The sequence below is a fragment of the Triturus cristatus genome, chromosome 1_2, assembly GCF_964204655.1.
Source record: "Triturus cristatus chromosome 1_2, aTriCri1.1, whole genome shotgun sequence".
Taxonomy (NCBI): domain Eukaryota; kingdom Metazoa; phylum Chordata; class Amphibia; order Caudata; family Salamandridae; genus Triturus; species Triturus cristatus.
This window is the reverse complement of record NC_140580.1, coordinates 943,609,506-943,631,443: the sequence shown is the minus strand read 5'-3', so window position 1 is coordinate 943,631,443 and position 21,938 is coordinate 943,609,506. Positions and strand designations below refer to the sequence as shown.

The 21,938-nt window shown below is 44.2% G+C and overlaps 2 protein-coding genes across 2 annotated transcripts in view; both read right to left on the bottom strand.

Moving 5' to 3' along the window:
* Positions 1-21,938, bottom strand: part of PLOD1 (procollagen-lysine,2-oxoglutarate 5-dioxygenase 1) — a 74,107-nt gene that overhangs the window by 17,215 nt on the left and 34,954 nt on the right. Inside the window, exons 12-16 of the mRNA XM_085609922.1 lie at positions 12,410-12,535; positions 11,560-11,701; positions 10,214-10,327; positions 3,294-3,359; positions 1,531-1,635 (exon numbers count right to left, since the gene is read on the bottom strand). Coding sequence (XP_085466048.1) covers positions 1,531-1,635; positions 3,294-3,359; positions 10,214-10,327; positions 11,560-11,701; positions 12,410-12,535 — 553 coding nt within the window. The remainder of the gene's footprint in view (positions 1-1,530; positions 1,636-3,293; positions 3,360-10,213; positions 10,328-11,559; positions 11,702-12,409; positions 12,536-21,938) is intronic.
* Positions 16,023-20,492, bottom strand: LOC146868400 (uncharacterized). Its single transcript, XM_085615426.1, has 2 exons — positions 18,123-20,492; positions 16,023-16,783 (listed from the first exon to the last, which is right to left on the bottom strand). Exons 1-2 carry the CDS (start codon positions 19,164-19,166, stop codon positions 16,733-16,735), a joined length of 1,095 nt encoding a protein of 364 aa, XP_085471552.1. The 5' UTR covers positions 19,167-20,492; the 3' UTR covers positions 16,023-16,732.

Below are 21,938 nucleotides of genomic sequence, written 5' to 3'. Positions count from 1 at the left end.
ACGGCCTATCAGGATAACATTGGTCATAGGGGAAGTATCTTAGAAAATATATCAACTAATACCTAAACAATAATCAAAATATTTGGTGGTGTATCTCCGCTCTGGAAGGTGCTACCGCCTGTAGGTTTTAACTGTTGCTGCTTTTCACCGGTTAGTAAAAGTTAGCTTCTTGGAAGATGCCGCATTGTCTGGACACTAAGTTTAATGCCATTTTTATGTCATTATTTTCTAACCCCTGCACCCTTCTAGAGCCAGCCATGGCTGCTTGAATTTGGTACACACGAGGAGTCAAGCCCAAAGGGTGATGTAGTTTGAGCACAGTAGTGTTATTGACACTGGGGCAGCAAAGGTAAATAATAGTATTGACACAGGATACTGCCCAGTAATCCAGTAATTACAGACTGGAAGAAAAGGCCTCATTGGTCTAAAGTACTGAACAGAACGCTTCACATAAAATCTCCAGATCTAAAACAATTCCCCAGAGCTGGTGTACATGAGTGGACACATGCATCCAAATATGACCTTCAAAGCACAATGCATCAGAGGTGGTCTCCAGAATGAGACACCTTCAACCAGAGGTGTAATATAAAGGTAGTACTAATGCTCCAGGTGTGGCTTTGCGAGCCAGACACTGTACTGCGGATGTCGCTTCAGGACAATGACGCAATACACAAGATGGGTCATCCAGAAGTGGCGTCAGGTCATATGAAGCAATACTCCAGGTGTTCTGTTGAGAACTAGACACCATTCCCGCTGTAAAAACACCTTTACTCCTGGGATTATAACTCTCCCTCTGCACCATAACACTTCTGTAACTCCCCCACGACCATGTCATATTGTTAACCACTCTTAAATCATGAAATATGAGAATTCACAGATGTTCAAGTGCAAGCGAAGACTGCAATACTGCTGCCTGTGCCCTAATTGTTTATTGTACATGCGGGATGCTTACACTGTTGCTCCACATACTTGGCTTGGCTTGCTGCTACATGTTCAGCTCCTGGTTTAGGCAATGCGTGGGGTGTGTGTTGTTGAAGCTTACATTTTTGCCACTGCCAAATCCATGCAGTATGTTAGGGAAGCTTAGCAAAATATTTTGCCATATAGAAAAAAAAACACTTTTCTCGGTGCTTGTTTAAATAGAAAGGACATATCCTCAAAACACAATGATTGGTTTAACATTAAGAGAGCAACCCCTTCCTGTTCTTTGCTGCGCTCTGCTGCAGCGGAGAGGTCGAGGGAGCACAAGTAAAGGAAAGGTCACAGCATATGGCAATGCAAAACAACATTCTAGCAAACACTGTACTGCTTCATTGGGTCACCACAGACTTTATTGAGTACATGTGTTATACATATATTCAATGGCAATATCTTTCATCCATTATTTTCATCAACCACATTTCCAGTCCTTGTTTCAGTCATTCCCGAGGCTATTAGGTGGGGAATGACAAAAAACTCTGGGTAATGTGAGGATACAATGGCAAGAGGGTGCTACAGATCAAATACAAAGCAGAAGATAAGTCTGCTTACCGTGTTGGTGCCACTGGACCATTGGCCAAAATGTTCCATTTCTTCCACTATCTCATCACAGGCAACCTCATTGAAGATAGGAAACCAGTACACATCTGGACAAGGCTAGAAAAGGAAGAGAGTCCGTCAAGGATGATAGAAGGATAAAAAGGAGTACACAGTCCTTCAAGGAGGGCAAAGGGAAGAGGCAAAGTATAACAATATCAAAGAGAGCAACATAAATGGTGTGAATATGAAAAGGAAGACACAGTCTATCAGGATGGGAGGACGATAAGTGATAAAAGTGCAAAAGAGCTGGGAAAGAGCAGAAGAAACGGTATGCAGGTTGAATTGTCCAGCAAACTCACTCTATTGGCCATTGAGGGGGTTATAGTAGATGAGTCTGCTGCCTAACTAGTCTGAGGTATCTACTTACCAGGAGAAATATTACTAGGTAATGGTGGTCTGCTACTGGCCCACCTCTGCACGAATGGTTGAGTTGAATGGATAGATGCATCTTATTGGAGGAGGCGGTCTATCGAGCAAAGAGATGCCTGCGTAAACATGTTCAAATGTGTGCCATTTGGTGGGAACAATTCAACATTTCTATATGAGCGTTCCCTGTGTGCTGGTGCTTTTTCTCTCTTTGGTTCCACTGTTCCTGATATGGTTATACCTTTTGCTGTGCTGTTAGCAATACTTGCCTATGCTTGATCTTGTCATGGAGTCTCATGGTTTGAGCTGACAGCGTACAACAAATGCCAATTAATATTTCAGATAAGGTATAGAGTCAGAAAAGAGAAGTTTAATCACACAGGAGGAAAGCTGTCAAGGAGTGGAAAGGATTTCAGGATAGCCACCTGCAGAACTTGTATTGCACTGGCATTTCACTGTTTTGCAGCATGAATCTCTTCTGGATTCACATGATGTGCATTATTCTGCCATTTAGTCGTTAGGTATGGAAATTTCCACAATTTTGCCTTTTTTATTCTTTGGGGTGTCGATGGAAGTAGGGGAAATGGAGCCTCCCTATGATGTCTCCATTTGTTAATGAACTAAATTATTTTAAGCTCAATGAAACTTGCAATTCTCCATCATCAATGTTTAGGTTTTGACTCGTGGTGGACAGATGTTCACAGATCAAAGCCCCAGGAAGCAGTGGCTACAGACAATTAGGTACCGCATGTCAGGAAAATCCGACCTAATCTTGTGAGGCTGTAACCATGTTCCGGGGTTTTGCCCTCCTGACTGCTCGCCATGTGTGGATCGATGTCTGACTAGGACCACAGAGGTCCCCTATTTGATGACAATGGCAGTGAAATGCAAGCAAACACACAAGCAGAGCCAGGCCCCTTGTTAACAGAGAGGATGCTTCAAGATGGACCACATCTGGCAGGGGAGGCACAGCACTGCACAGGTTTCTGTGGGATAACTCCAAACCTAGTAATTTATTTCCCCTTCCAATCTAGGTGAGAAGAGCAAAGGCTGGAATAAAAAAACAGTACCTCCTTCTGGGTATGACGTGGGTATCAAGATTGTGTACAGGAGGCACCAGAAATGTGCCACAACCTGCATTTCAGGCACTGCTTAGGTTTGGTTTTTGCAGTTACTGTGACTTCTTGAAAAGTACAACATGAAAGCACATTTGCTCTACTTGGTACTAGACACTGGTGGTGGAGCATTTGATGCCATGTTGGATCCGGTCATTGCATATATTTTTATATACAAAATACAGGTACAAAAAAGGGTAAATGTATGTTAAGCAGTGATTGCAGTAAACTTACCATTTCTAGAAGGTTCCCTTTCAAGGCTGCAGTATAGTTTTCATGGATGTATTTCTCTTTCCAGTCCTACATTTAGGGAAAGGGAACAAATAACATTGTAAATACTGTCCCTATAAGGGGGTCTGTTAAACATACCTCAACTTATAATGTTTCTAATAGTAATAACTGGAACAACACCATCTTCCTAAGATGCCACCTCAGATGGCTCTAGTCCCTCAGATTATTCAGTTATAGACAACTGTCATAATTTTAATCATTTTGATTTTTTATATAGCAACGCTACGATCAATTCAGCGCGTTCAGGGAACATCACGGGGAAAGAGAGCACTGTAAAAATGCTATATGTAATACAATATTATTTACAACTCCTCCTAAGAATTGTCCCGCAAAAACATACACAGAAATACACACCTATCAGATTTCCTAGCACACTTGTTAGGCAGAAATACACTGGGGCTGAGGGAAACTCAGTGACATGCCACATACCTGAAGTCCCATGGACCTTTAGAAGCATCTATCTTTATAAAAACCTACTGACTGCTCTCTCGTCGTGCCCACCACACACCTATACACACATTCTGATCCTACTGCAACATGCATGTAGTTCCTCACCCCTAACGAATGCAGGACCCAGCCCTCCTCCCCCATCTTTATATAGCATCCGTAGGCCTTCATCACTTTAGTAAACAGAGACGGATCACTGCAGACTTTTAAAATCAAGTAAAAATCACAACTAATAAAAGGACAAAAGGTTTTGTGCCGGTAACAGAACCAACGTGATGTCTCGGTGAGCTACAGGTCTCAATATACATGCACAAAATGGGGTAAAGTATATTTGTTTTTGCTTAATTTCATCACAGTGAACACCCCTCGTCATCGCAAAATAATATGGCAAATGGGTTACTATATTTAGGCTATCTCTGCATGGTAAAGAGTATGTGAACAGACTTTGTCCCTGAGTCAGAGTTTGGTGGACTGGTTAGTCAGGCACAAAAGTGACGTATATCCATTCGCCATACCACATGTGGATTGCATCCTATGGCACTTGTCAAAAGGATGGGGTATCCATCAAGTTTGTGATGGAGTGCCCATCCAAATGCCAAACTCTAAATCAGGCCCTTTGGTTTGTAGGAAGACATACCTGTTTTGTTGGGTTCATGGAAGCCTTTTCTTTCTTTTCTTTTTCTGAGATTTATAAAGCGCAAACTTGGCCTAAGGTATCAGAGCGCTTTACATGAGCACCAATTGCATTACAGACGAACACATTCATTCTGTTAGGCACAGACAGATTAAGTGATTTGCCCAGAACCACAGAATGTTGAGCGTCTCTGCCGAGACTCGATCCCGGTTCCCCAGATTCGAGGTCGTCTGCTCTAGCTGTTAGGCTACATCCTCGCACCTTGTGAGCCAACTGCGTTTAGGCAGAGAAGTGGACTGGGCCTCACCGTTGCTTCACATGTGTGTCAGCTTATATAACATGGACTCTTGGGCAGAAATGGGTTCCCAGGCCAGAAAGAGAGAGCTTGTAATGATTAGATGTAATCCCCTCAGGTGGTTCTATATGTGATTCCTCTGTGCATTTTAGACAACTACATGTATTTAAAGCGAGAGAAAGAGATGTGTACTTTTTTGCTGATGAATGACCTGCCTGCAGTAACTCAATAATGACTGGAGAATGCGATTGTCTAGTAACAAAGAATATATTTCTTCTGAGGCTGACAGTGCCTCCAGGGTGATCACGAGGAGACTACCAGCACATTCTATAAAGATTTACCTCGAGGAGCAGTCCTCATGTATGGCAAGAGTTGGACACTTTAGGAAGTAGCCCTACAGAGCAGTCAATTTGTTCTGGGGCTGGCACTTTTTTTAGAGACCCAAAACTCTTTTAGTCTCACTTCTGCACACTGCAGGAAACTTTCCAGAACCCCTTGTGGCTGCATGTCCCAGCCAACAGCCCAGGCATTCACAGTATGACGCAAGGTCCTTGCGCCAGGGACTGCTGGTGACTTAATGGTGACCTCATGTCATCACAGGAGTGACAACTAATTGGCCCAATGACTCCTTCCCATTTCTTTCAGTCAGGTAAATACTAGTGTGGACCACAATATCCATCCATCCATCCATCCATCACTCATCTCAGTCAACATCACACAGGTCAATTCAGCTGCTGTTGGGATGGCTCATCTGGGTCAGGTTGAGGACCATGCATACTACAGCTTCAGTACAACAAATGCCATGGAGCCCTTTCAGTGACCGACAGCCCACCACCAGCATTTCTCAGTCACCCTAATGCCTCCCGCCCCCCAAACCCGGCTGCCTCATTCTGACTCAGACCATCACCAATGAACCTTAGAGGTTTGAGACTGAGAGGATCTGCCCCACCCAATCCCACTGACCAAACACCAGCCACACAAGTCTAACCATAGCCTTTCAACTAGAGTAAATTAACATTAATTTACCATGATCACCTCTATGACATTGACATCTGTGCAACCATGTTCACCTCCACCAGGGGCTTAAAGAAAGAAACATGTAACACTCAGTATAGGGAGAGGCACTGCACTCTGATGATGGATTTGGATAAACGAGCATCTATTCGGCAGGTAACACAACACGTTCTTTCTGTAAAGAGCATGGTCGCAAACAGAGCTCTGAGTGGCGATCAAAAGTAGTTTTTAACTATACGTAATTAGATTGATGGCAATCTCATTATTAACGCCGGTGGCTACACATGCCATTAACACAAGCAAAGTAACTAGCTACTTCTCCACAGATGAATTCTCTTTTCCCTTAACCTCCCCTGAACCAGCTCCCTTCACTCCATCTTCCACAACCTAACACCTCTCACAAGCAGTCTTGCCACTGAGAAGATGGCTTAACTATACTCTCAGCTCTTCGGGGAGTTTAAAGCCCATATAAGTGAAGTAAAAGAGATGCGATGTACTCAGCAAATGCCCGGAGATGTTGGTCAGGATGCAGTGCAGTCACTGGCAAGTTGGCTCAGCTTAGTATCATCCAAGCCACAAATGCACTGAAGCTGGTCTGACTTGTGGTTATTCTGAAGCTGGTTCGGCCCACTCTATCTATGTGCATATTGCTTGTGCACCATTACCCTGGCAGCACCTGCAAGTTACAGCTCTCTTACGTGACACTCTTCAAGGCTGTAGCCACCTGATGATGTGTTTGTAGACATGTGGGTGCAGCGTGTGCAGTATATCACTTCTGTTTTCTGGGACTCGTGTCACTGCACCTTCTTGTTTGCCCTACTTAGCATTGCAACTGGCCCCATGCCATGACATGACATGACATGAGGGTTACCTTGCCTCTTACTTTTGTGGCTATCATCCAATCATGCTGGGACTTGCACAGCTATATTTATATTTCCAAAAGACAAGCTACAGGCCCCAGCATGCCTGGTGCTGTCAGCTAAAAACCACAGGTCCAGCTACATGTAACCGTCATGAAATTGAACCAGTTGCCAACAAGGGTGTAAGCTCAACTGGGAGTAACAAAACAAAAAACAAACACAGGATAGCATTATTGCAGTAAAAACACTACAGTGTGCTGCTGCACAGAACCCGTGGTGATGAAATGAACAGATTTGAATGGAGAGTATCTTTATCGGAACAGTTTTAACAGTTTTGCCTCACTGAAGAGACACCATGTGGAAAGAAGCTTGTCTTATTTTTCTCATTACAGTAATGTGGCAGTCTCAGAAGCCTTTGTAGGAACAGAATTTGGCCTGAATTGAGATTTCTTGTTTGCACAAGCATTCACTGTGCATCCTGAGAAAGTGTTGTTACCTGTTGGACTCTTCCATGTCCTAGGACAGAAAGGATAATGCCAAAATCCTGAGTGCTCCTGATTTATTGTGTTCTTGCTATGTGCAATCATTCTTTCAGGTCAAGGTGACTGGAGAACGGTGGCACAAAATGATCTTGGTTAAGTGACAGGGAACTGTTCTCAGATCACAGAAGTGATAAACTAAACAGAAGAACTAATAAAATGTCTAAATGTGAGCAGCAGTTTCCTATTAGTTTTAGATTAAATGCCCTCCGTTTGCTAGTAAACATTTGCAAACTCCAATCAGGGATGAGTAATGAACTGGAAGAATATGTAATGTCATTGAGAACTGGGACAGTCACAGAATTAGGCAAATGCCATTAAGGAGTATTTATTATAAACGAGGAGCGTTGGAAATTGTGTTGATGTATTAGAATGAATGATGGTCCTTTTGATTTTGTAGTGCTGCTCGTGAACGAGGTTCTGGCATGGAGAAGCTGATTTTTAAATGTATACAAAAGTAGTTTTGGTCATGTCACTCTCTGGTAGAAATACACTCAAGAGAACACTGGGATAGGGCAAGGACAGAATAGTATGTACTCATGAATATTCATTATGGAAATCTTGAATACACAACTGGATTTGGCATTTGGAGACGGTAGGTATCTAAATGTGTTCATGAGTAACACCTTTGAGGGATAGATCTGAACTTCTCTACTGTACATGCAACATGTTGTTACATGTTTCCGTTATATCGTTCCACTGTTTTTGTAAGTGCAGGCTGAGGTACTTGTGCATTTGATCATTAGATTTATGAATCAGACCTTGCACCATCTTGGTAGCACTCATGTACTTACTCATATCTATCTTGCTGCAGTATCGTGTTGTGTCCCTATTCTCTGTATGTTTGGGGGGGGGGGTGTCTGGGATGCTGAGAGTGAATGATGAAGGAATGGAGGTGTGGTTTGAGTGGAAACCTGTAGATAGTTACAGGTGCTGGGAGGATGAAGCCCTCACTACAGTCATGTACTTGATGCTGTACCCAAGGATGTAACATGTAAATAAAGAAGATATCATCCTCTACCTGACATGTTCATGTTTCATTCTAGAAGAGCCTCCCTCAAGACTCAAAACCTACCCTTCTGGAGACAAGACCTCCACTCTACTCTACGAGAAGACTAGTCAGCAATCATACAGGGCTAGCACAGCTGTGTTTTTTCGGCTAGTTAAACATGCCCTTATATACCTAATTTTACTGGCTCTTTTAATTGTCTATCACTTTTTTGGAAACATTTAGGGAATTTGTTAGGATATCGCCTAGACCAGTCTCCTTTTTAATAAACTTAACCCCATTCTCTACTGCTCTCCGGGGTTTCTCCTCCGTGAGTAAATGTCTCTACATCAAGCTACCGCCTCTGATTACTGGTGGTATGGTCTTAAATCAGTCTTCAGAGTTTCCTTTCAATTCTCTTGCAGATCAGTGTAATCTGCAAGTCAACAAGTTTAAATGGAAACTGGACTGTGCACTGCACAGGTTGACTCCCTCAGTACCAATGTTCAAGAAAGGTGATCTTGCTGAGTTGCTAGCTGCAATTGTGTTTTTGGCACTGTCTATCCAGGCAGCAATAGGAGAGGGAGGGTGTGTGCTGTAGTCTCCCAGGAAAACATTTGGGCATCTACACTTTTTTCTTTTGACAAATTAAGTGAATGCCCTACACAAGTCTGATCCACATAAAAGGATACTATAGGATCTCATATCTAGCTACTCCACAGCCCATACCACCCTATTTTAAATGGCAATATCATCTAAAACGAACCTATCCCAAATCATACTAGTCATCATATAAAACACAGTAGCACATCAGAGTCTGCCTCCAACCATACTGTAGCGCACTACATCACGCTACAATACCAATGAGATATCCTTCAATTCCTCTGCTAAGAACATACACATTAGCTATTTTGGGCATTAATCATTTGCGGGCACAACTGATTAAACAAGTACCGTTTACCCCCAGAGAGACTGCGCTATTCCAGACATCAGGTAATGTATAGGTACACATACACATGTGTGCTGCGAGGTCGCATTGATTGATCACTTAGTCAAAAAGATCCTGGGAGGGCAAGGTCACAGTGTGGGTGAAAATATAATAAGCATAACAGACATGTCTCACTGCGGTGCCGGAGCCCTGGGTGGAAAACATCACTAGACCAGCCTTTGGATCCACAAGTACTACCCTGCCATTCATCAGGAGAGGACACACACACTAAAAAGCTATACCTTGCAAGATTGTTAAGACAACCATCATGGAATATGAAGACACCAAGAAGTACATCACATTCCAATGACAATCCAAGTAGTCCCCGTCTAGGCACACATGCACAGGCTAGCAGTGTTGAGTTACAAGAACCCCCAAACACAAACCCAGATATGTTGATGAGCTCCCTCACAACTAGAATCTAAGAGTCGCAGAAAAGGGCCAAATGGAAAGGCTAGCGAGATCTTACAGCCACTAACAAAGCCGTAATCGAAAGGAGAGTGATGTTAAGCACTGAACGTATAGTGACAATCAATAACCAACCCAGAAAGCACAATGGAAATAGTAGTATGAGCACACACAGCCTCGAGCCCAACTCCCCACTGGCTGGGTTATGAACTCCAAAGAGCAAAAACAGTGCACGCTGTGCTGTGTAAACACACCGGAATATAACACAATACATCAAGCTCCACCCAAAACACGAATGCCACCAGTGTATTGAAAAATAAGCCTGCCCTCTCTAAATATATTTATGGGCTTGACGGACATTTTTAGTGAACCATGGTTAACTACTTTCACAAAGCTCAAACCTATAATGCAATGAGTTGGAACAGAAAAAAGCATTAGCAAAATATCATATCCTCTTGAGATAAGGTAACTTCAGTGCAATCTTGGCTTTCAATTCTGTTTTGGACAAAACACTTCACAGAATGTACTCATTTGCAGATAGGTGAGAATTCAGCTATTACTGAAACAATAGTGTGGACTCTCCTGGATAAAGTCCAGACACTTTAGACAATTATTTTCCATTGTGAAACGCATAAAGAAATTAATTGGCCCCTAATTCAGGATTGGTGATGAAAGTTCTGTGTACCATACCTCTGGATTGCTGAAGATCTGCCATAGGTCGTTGTGCAAGTGATTTGTCTGATAATTTTCCAAAGAGAGAATGTGACCAAAATTTTCTCTGTTTGTCACAAACATGAAGACACCCTGCAAAAAGAAAGGAAGAGTAGTAGCATTAATATCCTAAGAGGAACTCAAGAGTGGTAGCAAAATACAAGCTGAGGCACCTGCACTAGTGGGAACTTCGTGGTTTATTCAATCAAATACATTTAAGAAACTCTGTAAAAAAAGACCCTCATAATAAGGTCAGGACTGGTAATTACAGGCTTAGGTGCAGAGAGGGACACGGCTAAACAGAATGAGGGATCTTCACCAGACATGAAGCAAGTTCACACACATCTCCAGAAGCATGCACATCCTTCACACCAGTTGATAGGAAGCCCGATCACTCAATATTTCAGACTTTTTCTGCATGGCGTTTTCCCCTATTACTCATGAATGTTTTTATAATATACAGCTTTAATTTAGGGCGTTTTGCCCTTAAAGCAAAGTAGGTGATGAAAGTCACTCTCCAGATAGAGAGCACAATTAGCCATTTTACCTGCTCAAAAACGGTGTCATTTGTCAACTATATCCTTCAGTGATTGAATCCACATTTCTCTCTTCTGCCTACCAATCTTGTTCTCATGATTTCCAAGTGACACAGAGGTCTGCATCTTCAAGCGGACACTAAAACTCATCTCCCACACAGTGGAAACTAAGACAAATCCCTCCTCAGTAGACACAAAGGCCTACCCCTACTCAACAATATACCAAGGCAAGTCCTTCTGCGGGGCACGAGAAAGCACATCCCCCCTCAGCGAATGCATGCCAAGGCATGTTCCTCCTTAGCAGACACCAAGATATGTGCCTCTTCAGTGCATACCAAGGCATGTTCGTCACTGCACTCAAAGTCACATTCCTCATAAGTGCACTCCAGGGCACAACACCCTCAGTCTACCACAAGACACATCCCTCCTTAGCGGACCCCAGTTCTCAAGGTAGGTCTCTACTATGCAGATCCCAATGCCCGTCTCCCAACGGCAGACCCTAAGGCTCATGTCTTCTCTGCAGGCACCAAGATTCAACACACATCTTCATAACTCAATGCCCATCACCACTTTGCAGACCAAAAGCCTAGTTCTCCTTTATACAGGCCAGATCCAACCTCCCCTCTGCAAACCTAACCTCTGCCTCACTTCAACAGACCTCAAACCTGCCTCCGATCTGGAGTCCTCAAGGGCTGCTTCTCCTTTGCAGACCTAAAGACGTGTCCTTTCCCATGCTATCCCCTGGATGGTCTACCCTCTACATCTCTGTAGACACCCTGCTATACTCACCCGTTCCCGCACATTGTGACAGAAGGCCATGTCAGGGTCCAGCCTGTCACTGTGGTACAAATCTAGTTCTTTGAGCTCGGAACGCAGTGTGCTGCCTTTCATCAGGTAAACACTGGATATATATGGGACATTCCAAACTCCACTGCAATGGGAAAAGAGGAAATTAAAATCCGGAATGATCGTACACAACGAGAAAAGTAAGGTATCCAGTGGTAAGATGAATTTAGGGCAGAGGAAAATAGTACATGCACAGAGACTAAAATTACGTTTAAAATTTCCACTATGTTTGCCTCACAAAACTCCTTCAAAAAGTGCCCCAAAAAATCCAACTCTCCCAAAAAGACTACATATTTCCAATAACAAATCCTTCAAATACTTTGAAAAGAAATGTATTGAAGCTAGTCGCTCGGGTCACCAACATATGTGGCCCAGAAATCATGGTAGTACTGCCATGAAGTACCGAATGAACTCTGGTCCCCCTGGATGCTCCATGTGGCATAGGGAGCACTTGACTAGAGTACTGGGGCCAAAGAATGCACAGTGCCTGGAAGATCAGAGAGGGAGAGCATCAGGAAGGCAGAAAAGGTGAAGAGGCCGAGCACCAGAGGGAGTATTACGTTGCTGACAGAACACAGTGCACTGCAGAACATATTCACACATGTTAGGTGAGGTAACTGGACAGCTCAGAGGCATGCTCTGTTTAAAGGATTGCAGAGAAGCAGCATGCAATGAAATGCTCAACGCTATATTATTTATTTTTCGACTGATCACACCATTGCAGCTGTGCACTGTAAGTAGAGCAATTCCCCCAATATTTTGAAATTGTTCATTTTGAGTCTTTGACACTTACACTCTCTGCCCCTGAACTATGTCCACATAATCCTCAGAACGGGCATAGAAGCCATCTGAACTCAGGGCTCCCCAAAAATTCGACCATAGCTTCCCAAGAAGACCCACCAGAGGGGCGATGATAGACCTATGGAAAAAAGAAGAAGCAGCTGTTGAAACACCAAGGACCGAAGAGCTGAAAGAAACCACATGTAATGTACCAACCACAAACAAAAAAAATCAGCAGCACATGCAACCACAACCAACTTGCATTATATTTTGCACACTGTGTATATCGCCTGCACCCACTTCAGAGCACTACAACGTGGAAAGATGGACCTGTGCATAAGGGGCACAGAGGGCATAGGGAATATGGGTAGGGAAGGCTACCCAGCAGTCATAGCCTTTTGGTAAGAGGCCTACTGATCTAGAGAAAAACAGCAGACAGGAGATGGGGAGGTAGCACAATGTCTTCTATTGCTATTCCCCCCCATGAGGGAAATTTGGAAACATACAACAAATGTGTTTGATGCTCTTAGTTCCCATGAACATATCCAGTACCTTGTGTTAGAGGATCTCAGCCCAATGCCAATATACTTTTATCCCCAATTTTTTGAATGAGATAGCGAATATGCTACTTACCAGTATGCATCTGTTCTTGGCATGTAGGGCTGCTGACATTCATATCTGTGCATAGATAGCCGCCTAGTGTTGGGTCCGGATGATTGCACATTGTTGTCCTGGAAGAGTCTTCGAAGTATCACAAGATAGGTGGCTCCTCCCCTGGACTACAGTGCGCATGGGCATCCTCTCCATCCTCAGATTGTTTTTCGCCATTGTGGCAGTGATGGAGTAGATACAGTAAGTGATGACCATGCTATACAGTAATTCTGAGTGCTGCAGCCGCTACAGGCGCCGGGGAGGAGGGTGGGCGATATGAATGTCAGCAGCCCTACATGCCAAGAACAGATGCATACTGGTAAGTAGCATATTCGGTTCGAGGCATGTGGGCTGCTGAATTCATATCTGTGCATAGATTATTTAGCAGTCCTTCCATTAGCGGCGGCTGCCCGTGCCAGCTGCAGCAGTCTGAAAAAGGGTCTTGAGAACAGCCTGTCCTACAGCTGCCTGCTGTTTTGAATGCACATCTACACAGTAGTGTTTAGTAAATGTATGTATAGTGGACCATGTGGCTGCTCTACATATTTCCTCTAAAGGAATGTTCCCTAGGAAAGCCATGGACGCCCCTAACTTTCGTGTTGAGTGGGCTCTGGGAGGAATCGTTAATGTGCGTTTAGCTTTTTCATAGCAAATTTGAATACATTTAACGATCCATCTGGCTATCCCTGCTTTGGAAATGGCGCTGCCCTTATACTGTGGAGAAAAGGCAACGAACAGTTGTTTTGTTTTCCTAAAATCCTTTGTCCTGTCTATATAGTACATGAGGGCCCTCTTTACATCTAGTGTATGGAGCATTCTCTCTGCGACATTTTCTGGATTTGGAAAGAAAACAGGCAGTTCAATAGTCTGATTCATGTGGAACTGCGATTTCACTTTAGGCATGAATGTGGGGTTGGTACGCAGTACAACCCTGTTTGCGTGAACCTGTATGAATGGCTCTTGAATGGTTAGTGCCTGGAGTTCACTAACTCTTCTCAACGAAGTGATTGCCACTAAGAAAGCTACTTTCCAGGTGAGGAATTGAATCTCACATGAATGTAGAGGTTCAAAAGGTGGACCCATCAATCTGGTGAGGACCACATTCAGGTTTCACCCCGGTGCCGGTGGGTGTGTTGGAGGAATCACCCTTTTGAGTCCCTCCAAGAAGGCTTTGATGGCAGGCACTCTGAATAAAGAGAGGTGCTGCCTGTTCTGAAGATAGGCTGCTATTGCGGTTAGATGTATACGGATGGAGCTGTATGCCAGATTGCATCGGTATAAGTGTAACAGGTAACAGATGATGTTCTGAATGGATGCATCCAGCGGATTAATGTCATTGTTTTTACAGTAAATGACAAATCTTTTCCATTTAGCCGCATAGCAAGCTCTGGTCGTGGGTCTCCTGGCCTCCTTGATGATATTCATACATTCTGGAGGTAGGTTCAGGTAGCCAAACTCTAAGACTTCAGGAGCCAGATCGCCAGGTTCAGCTGTTGCGGATCTGGGTGCTGAATTTCGCCATGGTTCTGTGTTAAAAGTTTGGGTGTTAGTCGCAGTCTTTGATGTGGCACCACGGAAAGTTCTAGCAACGTAGTGTACCATGGCTGGCGTGCCCACATTGGAGCAACCATGATGAGTGTCATTGAGTGTTGCCTTAGTTTGCGTGCCATTAGCGGTATTAATGGCGCTGGGGGAAAAGCGTACGCAAATCTGCCTGACCAGTTCATCCATATCGCATTGCCCTGCGACTGTGGATGCGGGAACCTGGCGGCAAAGCTTTGGCATTTTGCGTTTTCCCTTGTGGCGAATAGGTCTATCTCTGGATGACCCCACTGCTGGAAGTACGGTTGGAGTACTGATGGATGTAGCTCCCACTCGTGCATTTGGTGGCTGTGTCTGCTGAGCAGATCCGCCATTTGGTTGTCCTTGCCCGGGAGGTGTTCTGCCATGAGGAACATGTTCCTCTGAATAGCCCACCTCCACATGCTCTGAGCCAGATGAGACAACTGTGGAGAGTGTGTTCCTCCCTGCTTCTGTATGTAGTACATGGCAGCCATGTTGTCCGTCCGGATCAACACGACTTTGTTGCACAAGTGTACTTTGAATGCCTTCATTGCCAGGAAGATTGCCATCAGTTCCAGAAGATTGATGTGCATCTTCTGTTGCTGTGTTGTCCATAGTCCCTGCACTGTGTAATTGAGTACATGACCTCCCCATCCCTGGATAGACGCGTCCGCCGTCAGTATTATTTGTGGAACAGGCTCTTGGAACGGTCGGCCCTTGCAAAGGTTTTGTGGATTCCACCAATGCAGAGAGTTGTATGCCCGACCGCTCACCAACACTAGGTCTTTCAACTGTCCTTGAGTCTGATTCCATTGACGTGCCAAGCACTCCTGAAGCGGGCGCATATGTAGTCTCGCGTGCGGGACTATGAAGATGCAGGAGGCCATCATGCCTATCAACTGCATGAACACTCGCGCTGGAAGGGAGTGTTGAGGTCTGAACTTTTTTATCAGCAGTTGTATGCTGTTGATTCTCGCTAAATTTGGCTGAGCTTTGGCAGCCAGAGTGTCTATGGTCGCGCCCAGGTACTGCCGTACATGGGCGGGTTGAAGATGTGACTTTGGATAATTTAGTGAGAAACCCAGACTGTGAAGAAGGTGAATGGTGTAGGATATGTGGCTGGCACACTGCTGGGCTGACTTTGCCTGAACAAGCCAGTCGTCCAGGTAAGGGAAGACGTGAATGTGCTGTCTCCTTAAGTGTGCAGCCACCGTCGCGAGGCACTTGGTAAAGACTCTGGGCGCCGTTGTTACCCCGAACGGGAGTACTTTGAACTGATAATGCTGATCCTGAAGAGTGAACCTGAGATATTTTTTGTGTGATGGGTGTATGGGTATGTGGAAATACGCATCCTTCAAATCTAGTGTCGCTAGGAAGTCTCCCTGACTGAGTAACGGCAGAACCTGCTGGAGGGTGAGCATATGAAAATGCTCTGACAGAATGTATTGGTTGAGAGGTCTGAGGTCCAGTATAGGTCGGAGAGACCCGTCCTTTTTTGGGATTAAGAAGTACAGAGAGTACACCCCTGACCCTCGCTGTTCCACAGGCACGAGCTCTATAGCTTCTTTCTGCAGCATACTTAGGACTTCTTGCTGCAATAATGTCAAGTGCTCTGCGGACATAGGATGATGTCTTGGTGGTATGTTGGGTGGATTGGATGTTAATTCCAGACAATAACCGTACTGGACAATTTCTCTGACCCACCTGTCTGTGGTGATGGATCTCCAGACTGGCAGGAACTGTTGGAGTCTCCCCCCGACCGGTATTATGTGGGCGGGGGGCAGTGACAAGACGTCACTGTTTGCTATTGGTGGAGGACCTGGTGTTGTTGTGTCCACGTCCTCTGCCTTTGGTGCTGGATCCACGATATCCACCCCTATTGTTTTTATTATAGGTACTCTGGGTACCTCCTTTACTGTACTGCTGCTGGGACCCCTGACCTCTAGCAGCTCCTCTATTCCCGGGGCGACGAAAGGAGCCACTCCGAAACTGCTGCGACTGTAGAGCCCCCATAGATTTTGCAGTTTCAGTGTCCTTTTTAATCTTTTCCAGAGTAGCGTCAACCTCGGGGCCAAATAAAAAGTCTGGGTTGACTGGTTGATTCAAGTTATTATTTTGAATCTCAGGTTTGAAACCTGATATTCTCAGCCATGCGTGCCTCCTCAACATCACACTATTTTGTTTGGAGATCTCATTTTTTCTATTACTCTCTCACTATTTAGGTAACCAATTATTATATAATCACACGAGGAATGTGACAACGTCCACTTATCTGAAAAGACAACATAACTAAGTACTCTGACCATAGTACACCACAGTTTGGTCTATAAATTTCTTCTACCCTAGGTATAACAATGTACACTCTTATGCATTAGACTTACTCAGTCTTTCTTTGTCTCTTTACACCAATTCTTCACTTATCTCATTTTGTTTTTTACTTATATTAGTTACAACTGATGGAGACTCTATAATCTGCAAGACAAGGTGTAAAAGCACCAGAACCATTCTTTAGGAAACAGACAATACCTATAAACAAACTATAAGGGTAATAATTACGGGAGAGTTACCCTTTTCTCCTTTTCTTCTAAATCAAATACTTAAATTTATTAACCGGTCTTACATTTTAATATTAATTGGCTTTCTGTCATTTGTCTATCTGTAACGCAGCTTTCTTTTGAACTTTATACAGAATCTCCCTTATTCTAGTTTGGAGTTTAGGAAATATCTTTGGGAACAAGTTTAAACAAACGACTGTTACTCATATTATCTTCACTAACTTATATCAAAAGGTTAGTACCTATGCTTGACTTGAGATACTCACCAAGCTGCTCTTACTAAATGACTTACTTTTTTCACACTTGGTATGGTGATGGGATAAACAATAATTTTCTCTTTATATTGTTTTCTTTTCTTACCTATTTCTGATTTTTAGATATCACTCCTATGACTTGCCACATACTTAGTAGGTTCTCTTAATCTAATAATATTCTTTTTTTCTTGGGTTTTTCCTTTATTTCCCATTCTTTATCTTATGAATCTCCATTTTTATAATAATAAGTCTTTTAAGATTAGCAAAAACTAGAAAAATGAATGTATCAATTGCAAGATGTATTTTATTCAGTCAATTAAGATTTTGATATTTTTTCTGCAGCCCTGAGGAAGTCACTATACGTGACGAAACACGTGTCGGCTGTTATCCTTCTGGACTAAGATTTGGAGACCGCATGGTCTCTTCTCATGAAAAATATTGACTGTTACCCATTGTACTAGTTATTTCTGTTACCCATTGCACTAGTTATTTCTGAAGTGTTCCGATGATTGCGACTCCTTCATATTTTTGTAAAAATTCGCAATTAAACTATTTATTTTTTCCACATATTACTGTGAGGACCTAATCTGTTCTGTAGCCAGTCTCATTGACAATATTCTGTTCTATGCTCTTGTGGTTAATAACCAAAACAAATTGCAACTGTAAAATTTGGAGTGCCGGGATATTGTTATTTAAACATCACACTAGTGTTGATTGCCCTTGCTGCAGTGTCAGCCGCATCTAGTGCGCATTTGATGGACGCATTTGTAATGAGTTGCCCCTCTCTGATGAGGAGCTCCGCCCCATCTTTGTATTCATCTGGTAGGTGTTCTAGCAGTGTTTCTAGGGTATCGTAGTGTGACCTGTCGTATCGGGCCAGGAGTGCCTGAGTGTTGGCAATGCGCCAGATGTTTGCTGCTTGTGCTGCTATCCTTTTGCCTGATGTTTCTAGCACTTTGGACTCCTTGTCTGGAGGAAGAGCATCACCTGAAGTCTGCGAGTTAGCTCTCTTGCGAGCATTAGAAACTACCATGGAGTCCAACGGCAATTGACCCTTAATGTACATTGGGTCTCCTGGGGCTGGTTTGTATTTCTTCTCTATTCTCGGGTTTAATACCCGTGCCCTGGTTGTCTCCTTAAAGATGTCCTTAGCATGTTTAATAACCCCTTTTAACATTGGTAGAGTCTTGACCGTTCTTTCTGATGTGGAGAACGTGTCCACCAAGAAATCCTCCTCCACAGAGTCAGAATGAAGTTCCACTCCGTGATTGGCAGCCGCCCTTTCAATGAGGGCGTTAAAAGCAGCAGTATCCTCAGTGGGAGATGGTTTGATATTATAAAGATGAGTGTCAGGAGCATTTTGTGGGTCTCCTGGGTCATTAGGGTCTCCCCATGCTTGATCTTGGTCTTGCTGTTGATCATCAGGGTCATTATCCACAGGAAAAGTGGTATCATCCTCAATATAGCCCTCTCCTGCATCCGGCTCCGAGTGTGTGGGAGAAAAGGATGGTGGTTCCTGATCATAGGTGTGGTAAGGTTCTACAAGCACTGGTGTCGAACCTGACGCCATTTTCCTCTTTAGTAGAATCTTGTATGAGTCCAAAGCCTTTTCTGGAACAATTCTCCGCTTGCGGAACAACAGCCTACCAGTGTCGGCGTCGATAAACTGGTCCTGTGAGTCTTCGACATCGGTTCTTTCCGTGGACACTGTTCTTGGTTGTTCGATACTCTTCCTAAGATCGAACATCTTCGGTGCCCCTGGTGGTGGCAATCCAAACTTGATCGGTGCCGGCGCCGAGTGAGCCTTGGCGACCTTGTGCGGTTCGGGACCCGTTTTCGGTTCGAGAGTGGCCCGTTCCCTGATGCGCTTTAGGGACTCCGACACCTGTTGCAACGTGAATGCAGACGGTGCTTTGGAACCGATAGGCTCTTTGGAGACAGGCCTCGACGCAGTCTTCGGTTTCTTTCCAGCCTTCGGGTTGTCGATCCGAAGTTTGGGATCGACGCCCTGTTGATCCGATATTTTGGCAGTCTCAGCACTCTTCGGTGTTGATGTAGTCGGATCGACCACCTTGACCTTGGTCGTTGGTGCCCCAACCTTCGGTGCCGTAGGCCGTTGCGTCTTCTCGGGACCGAGGGCCTTCTTCTGTTTCTCGGTGCCGAAGTCCTTTTTTGGTTTCTCGGTACCGAAGTCCTTCTTTCTTTGATCGGCTCCGACGTCCTTCGTCTGTGTCGACGGATTGGAGGGCTTCGAGGCCTTCGATCCGACCTGAACCAGTTGCACTTTCGGTTTCGATTTGACCGGTGCTGGTTTTGGTTTCGATTTCAATGAATCGACTCCAGTCTATTTTGATATTTCCGGCTCTTTTGAAATGTTCGAAGCTGGGCCTTCAGGCGGGGCTGCAGAACGATCCGACCGATCTTGGGTAAGGCCCGCAGGCGATCCCTCGACCTGAGCCTTATCAAGACTATCTCCCTCGGCCTCCGCATCGACGGATTGGCCTAGCTCCTCGCCTGAGCTATCTTCCTCGGCCCCAAGGGCCTCATTGTCGTCTCCTACCTCGTCGACGACGTCTTCGTCCTCGAAGATCACCTCATCATCGTCGTCATATTGGGATTCATGCTCCGAAGCATGGCTCGAGTCTATCACTTCGACGCTCTCGACTTCTTCATCCTCGGTGCTGAATATGTTAACCGGGTTAGGCGCCGATTGTTTGGCCTCCAATCTAGCCGCCCGTCGATTCCGAAGTGTCTTCTTTGACCGGAACCGGGCGCAGGCCATACACCTGGACTCATCATGATCCGGTGATAAACATTTGTTGCACAACGGATGGACATCGATGTGTGGATATTTCGCATGACATAGAGGACATCTCTTGAAGGGGGTCCTCGATTCCATCCTCGAACATCGATCGATGTTCGGACCGAAACTCGGTCCGAGAAGGGGGAATAAGTCGAGAACAAGTATAATAAAGTATCGATACCGAACGCAAACAATACCGACGATACCTAAAGGCTTTTGGCCTTAAATAAAGTTTTCCTAACTTGAGCTAAGATAAGCACATCCGAACCCAATGGCGGAAAAAAACAATCTGAGGATGCCCATGCGCACTGTAGTCCAGGGGAGGAGCCACCTATCTCGTGATACTTCGAAGACTCTTCCAGGACAACAATGTGCAATCATCCGGACCCAACACTAGGCGGCGATCTATGCACAGATATGAATTCAGCAGCCCACATGCCTCGAACATAAGCATTGCAGCACCAGACACTCCCCTCCTCACCTCCGACACACACCCTTCAGAAACAAATCACCCAGCTGATGCACAACTCAGAATCATCCTGCTGATGCAAAATTCAGAAGTGAAAGTTTTGTATAGTCTTGAGCATGTCTGGCAGCACAACTATGTGCTTTGTATACACAGCAATAGATACTCTGCATGACAGCTTGCATTGCATCATTCCTTGAAATCTGTCTTGAGTGTGGAAGCCAACAGTTGAATGGATGGTGCAAAATGTCAAATTGATCTCATTCCGCTCTATAATAACTACCAAAAGTAGTCTCCTGTTCTCAGTTCATTCTAGCAACTAGTTAGAAGATACATATATCTATTGCAGAAACCAAGGTCCAAACCGGTATCTAAATTTAAGTATAGTTCATGCCTTTTCAGTGACACAACAAGATATGACCACAGAGTCTTCCTTTCCCCGTTATCTTCTAACACTGCTAAGAGGCTGCAGAGATTTACTGCATACACATAAGGAGAGATGGGAGAATCAAGCTTGTTAATAATTTCTCCCTACAATATAAAAACTCACACAACGGTACAGCTAAACTTATAGAGCTCCAAGGTGAACACACTGTTTGTGACATGCTCTATATATTTAGCTATCCTGTTGTGTGAGTTTTGCAGAGATTTATTGTCATGTTGTGAGTCAATATGAACCCATTTTTATCTACGGCTAATAGGGTAAGTAGCATTACATCAAATGCACCTAGTTCGAATAGTTGTCAATACTTTGTATCTGTATTTATTACATTAGAGGCGTGTATTATGATGGTAGTTTCTCGTTTTTTTCAATACTTTAAGGAAGGACGCGCTCATAGCTTGACAATCGGCAAACCCTGCTCTCAGCCAGTCTTGATCTATTTATCTCACAAAATTGGTGCCATCCAATCTGTTAATGCTTTAGAAAACTCTGCAGAACAGCTGTCACTTCACATGGATATTGCAGAATTGAGTGAACATATAGATGGCGCCTAGTTTTCTAAGATAAAAATTGGTGCATCTAAACCTATCTTGGACTCTGCAATTATAGAAGTGTAATACCTTGCCGCAGGATTCCCTTCATTTTGTTTTGCTCTGTCCCTATTTCTCTATGCCCAGGCGCAGATTTCTTGTAAATATTTTTAAAAAAGCCCAACAGGAACGTGCCAGGGACCCATTAGTCTTTTTGCAAAAAGCCTCTGATCCACTAACATTGTGCTGTATTATGAATTTTATTAAGGTTGCGGTCC

Bases quoted from the DNA above. Each gene is read 5' to 3' on its own strand.
- LOC146868400 (XM_085615426.1), bottom strand. From the start codon at position 19,166: ATGTTCGATCTTAGGAAGAGTATCGAACAACCAAGAACAGTGTCCACG. The intron at 16,784-18,122 runs GTGATGTTTAAA...CAAACAAAATAG, and splicing joins CAAGGGCAATCAACACTAGT to TGTGATGTTGAGGAGGCACG.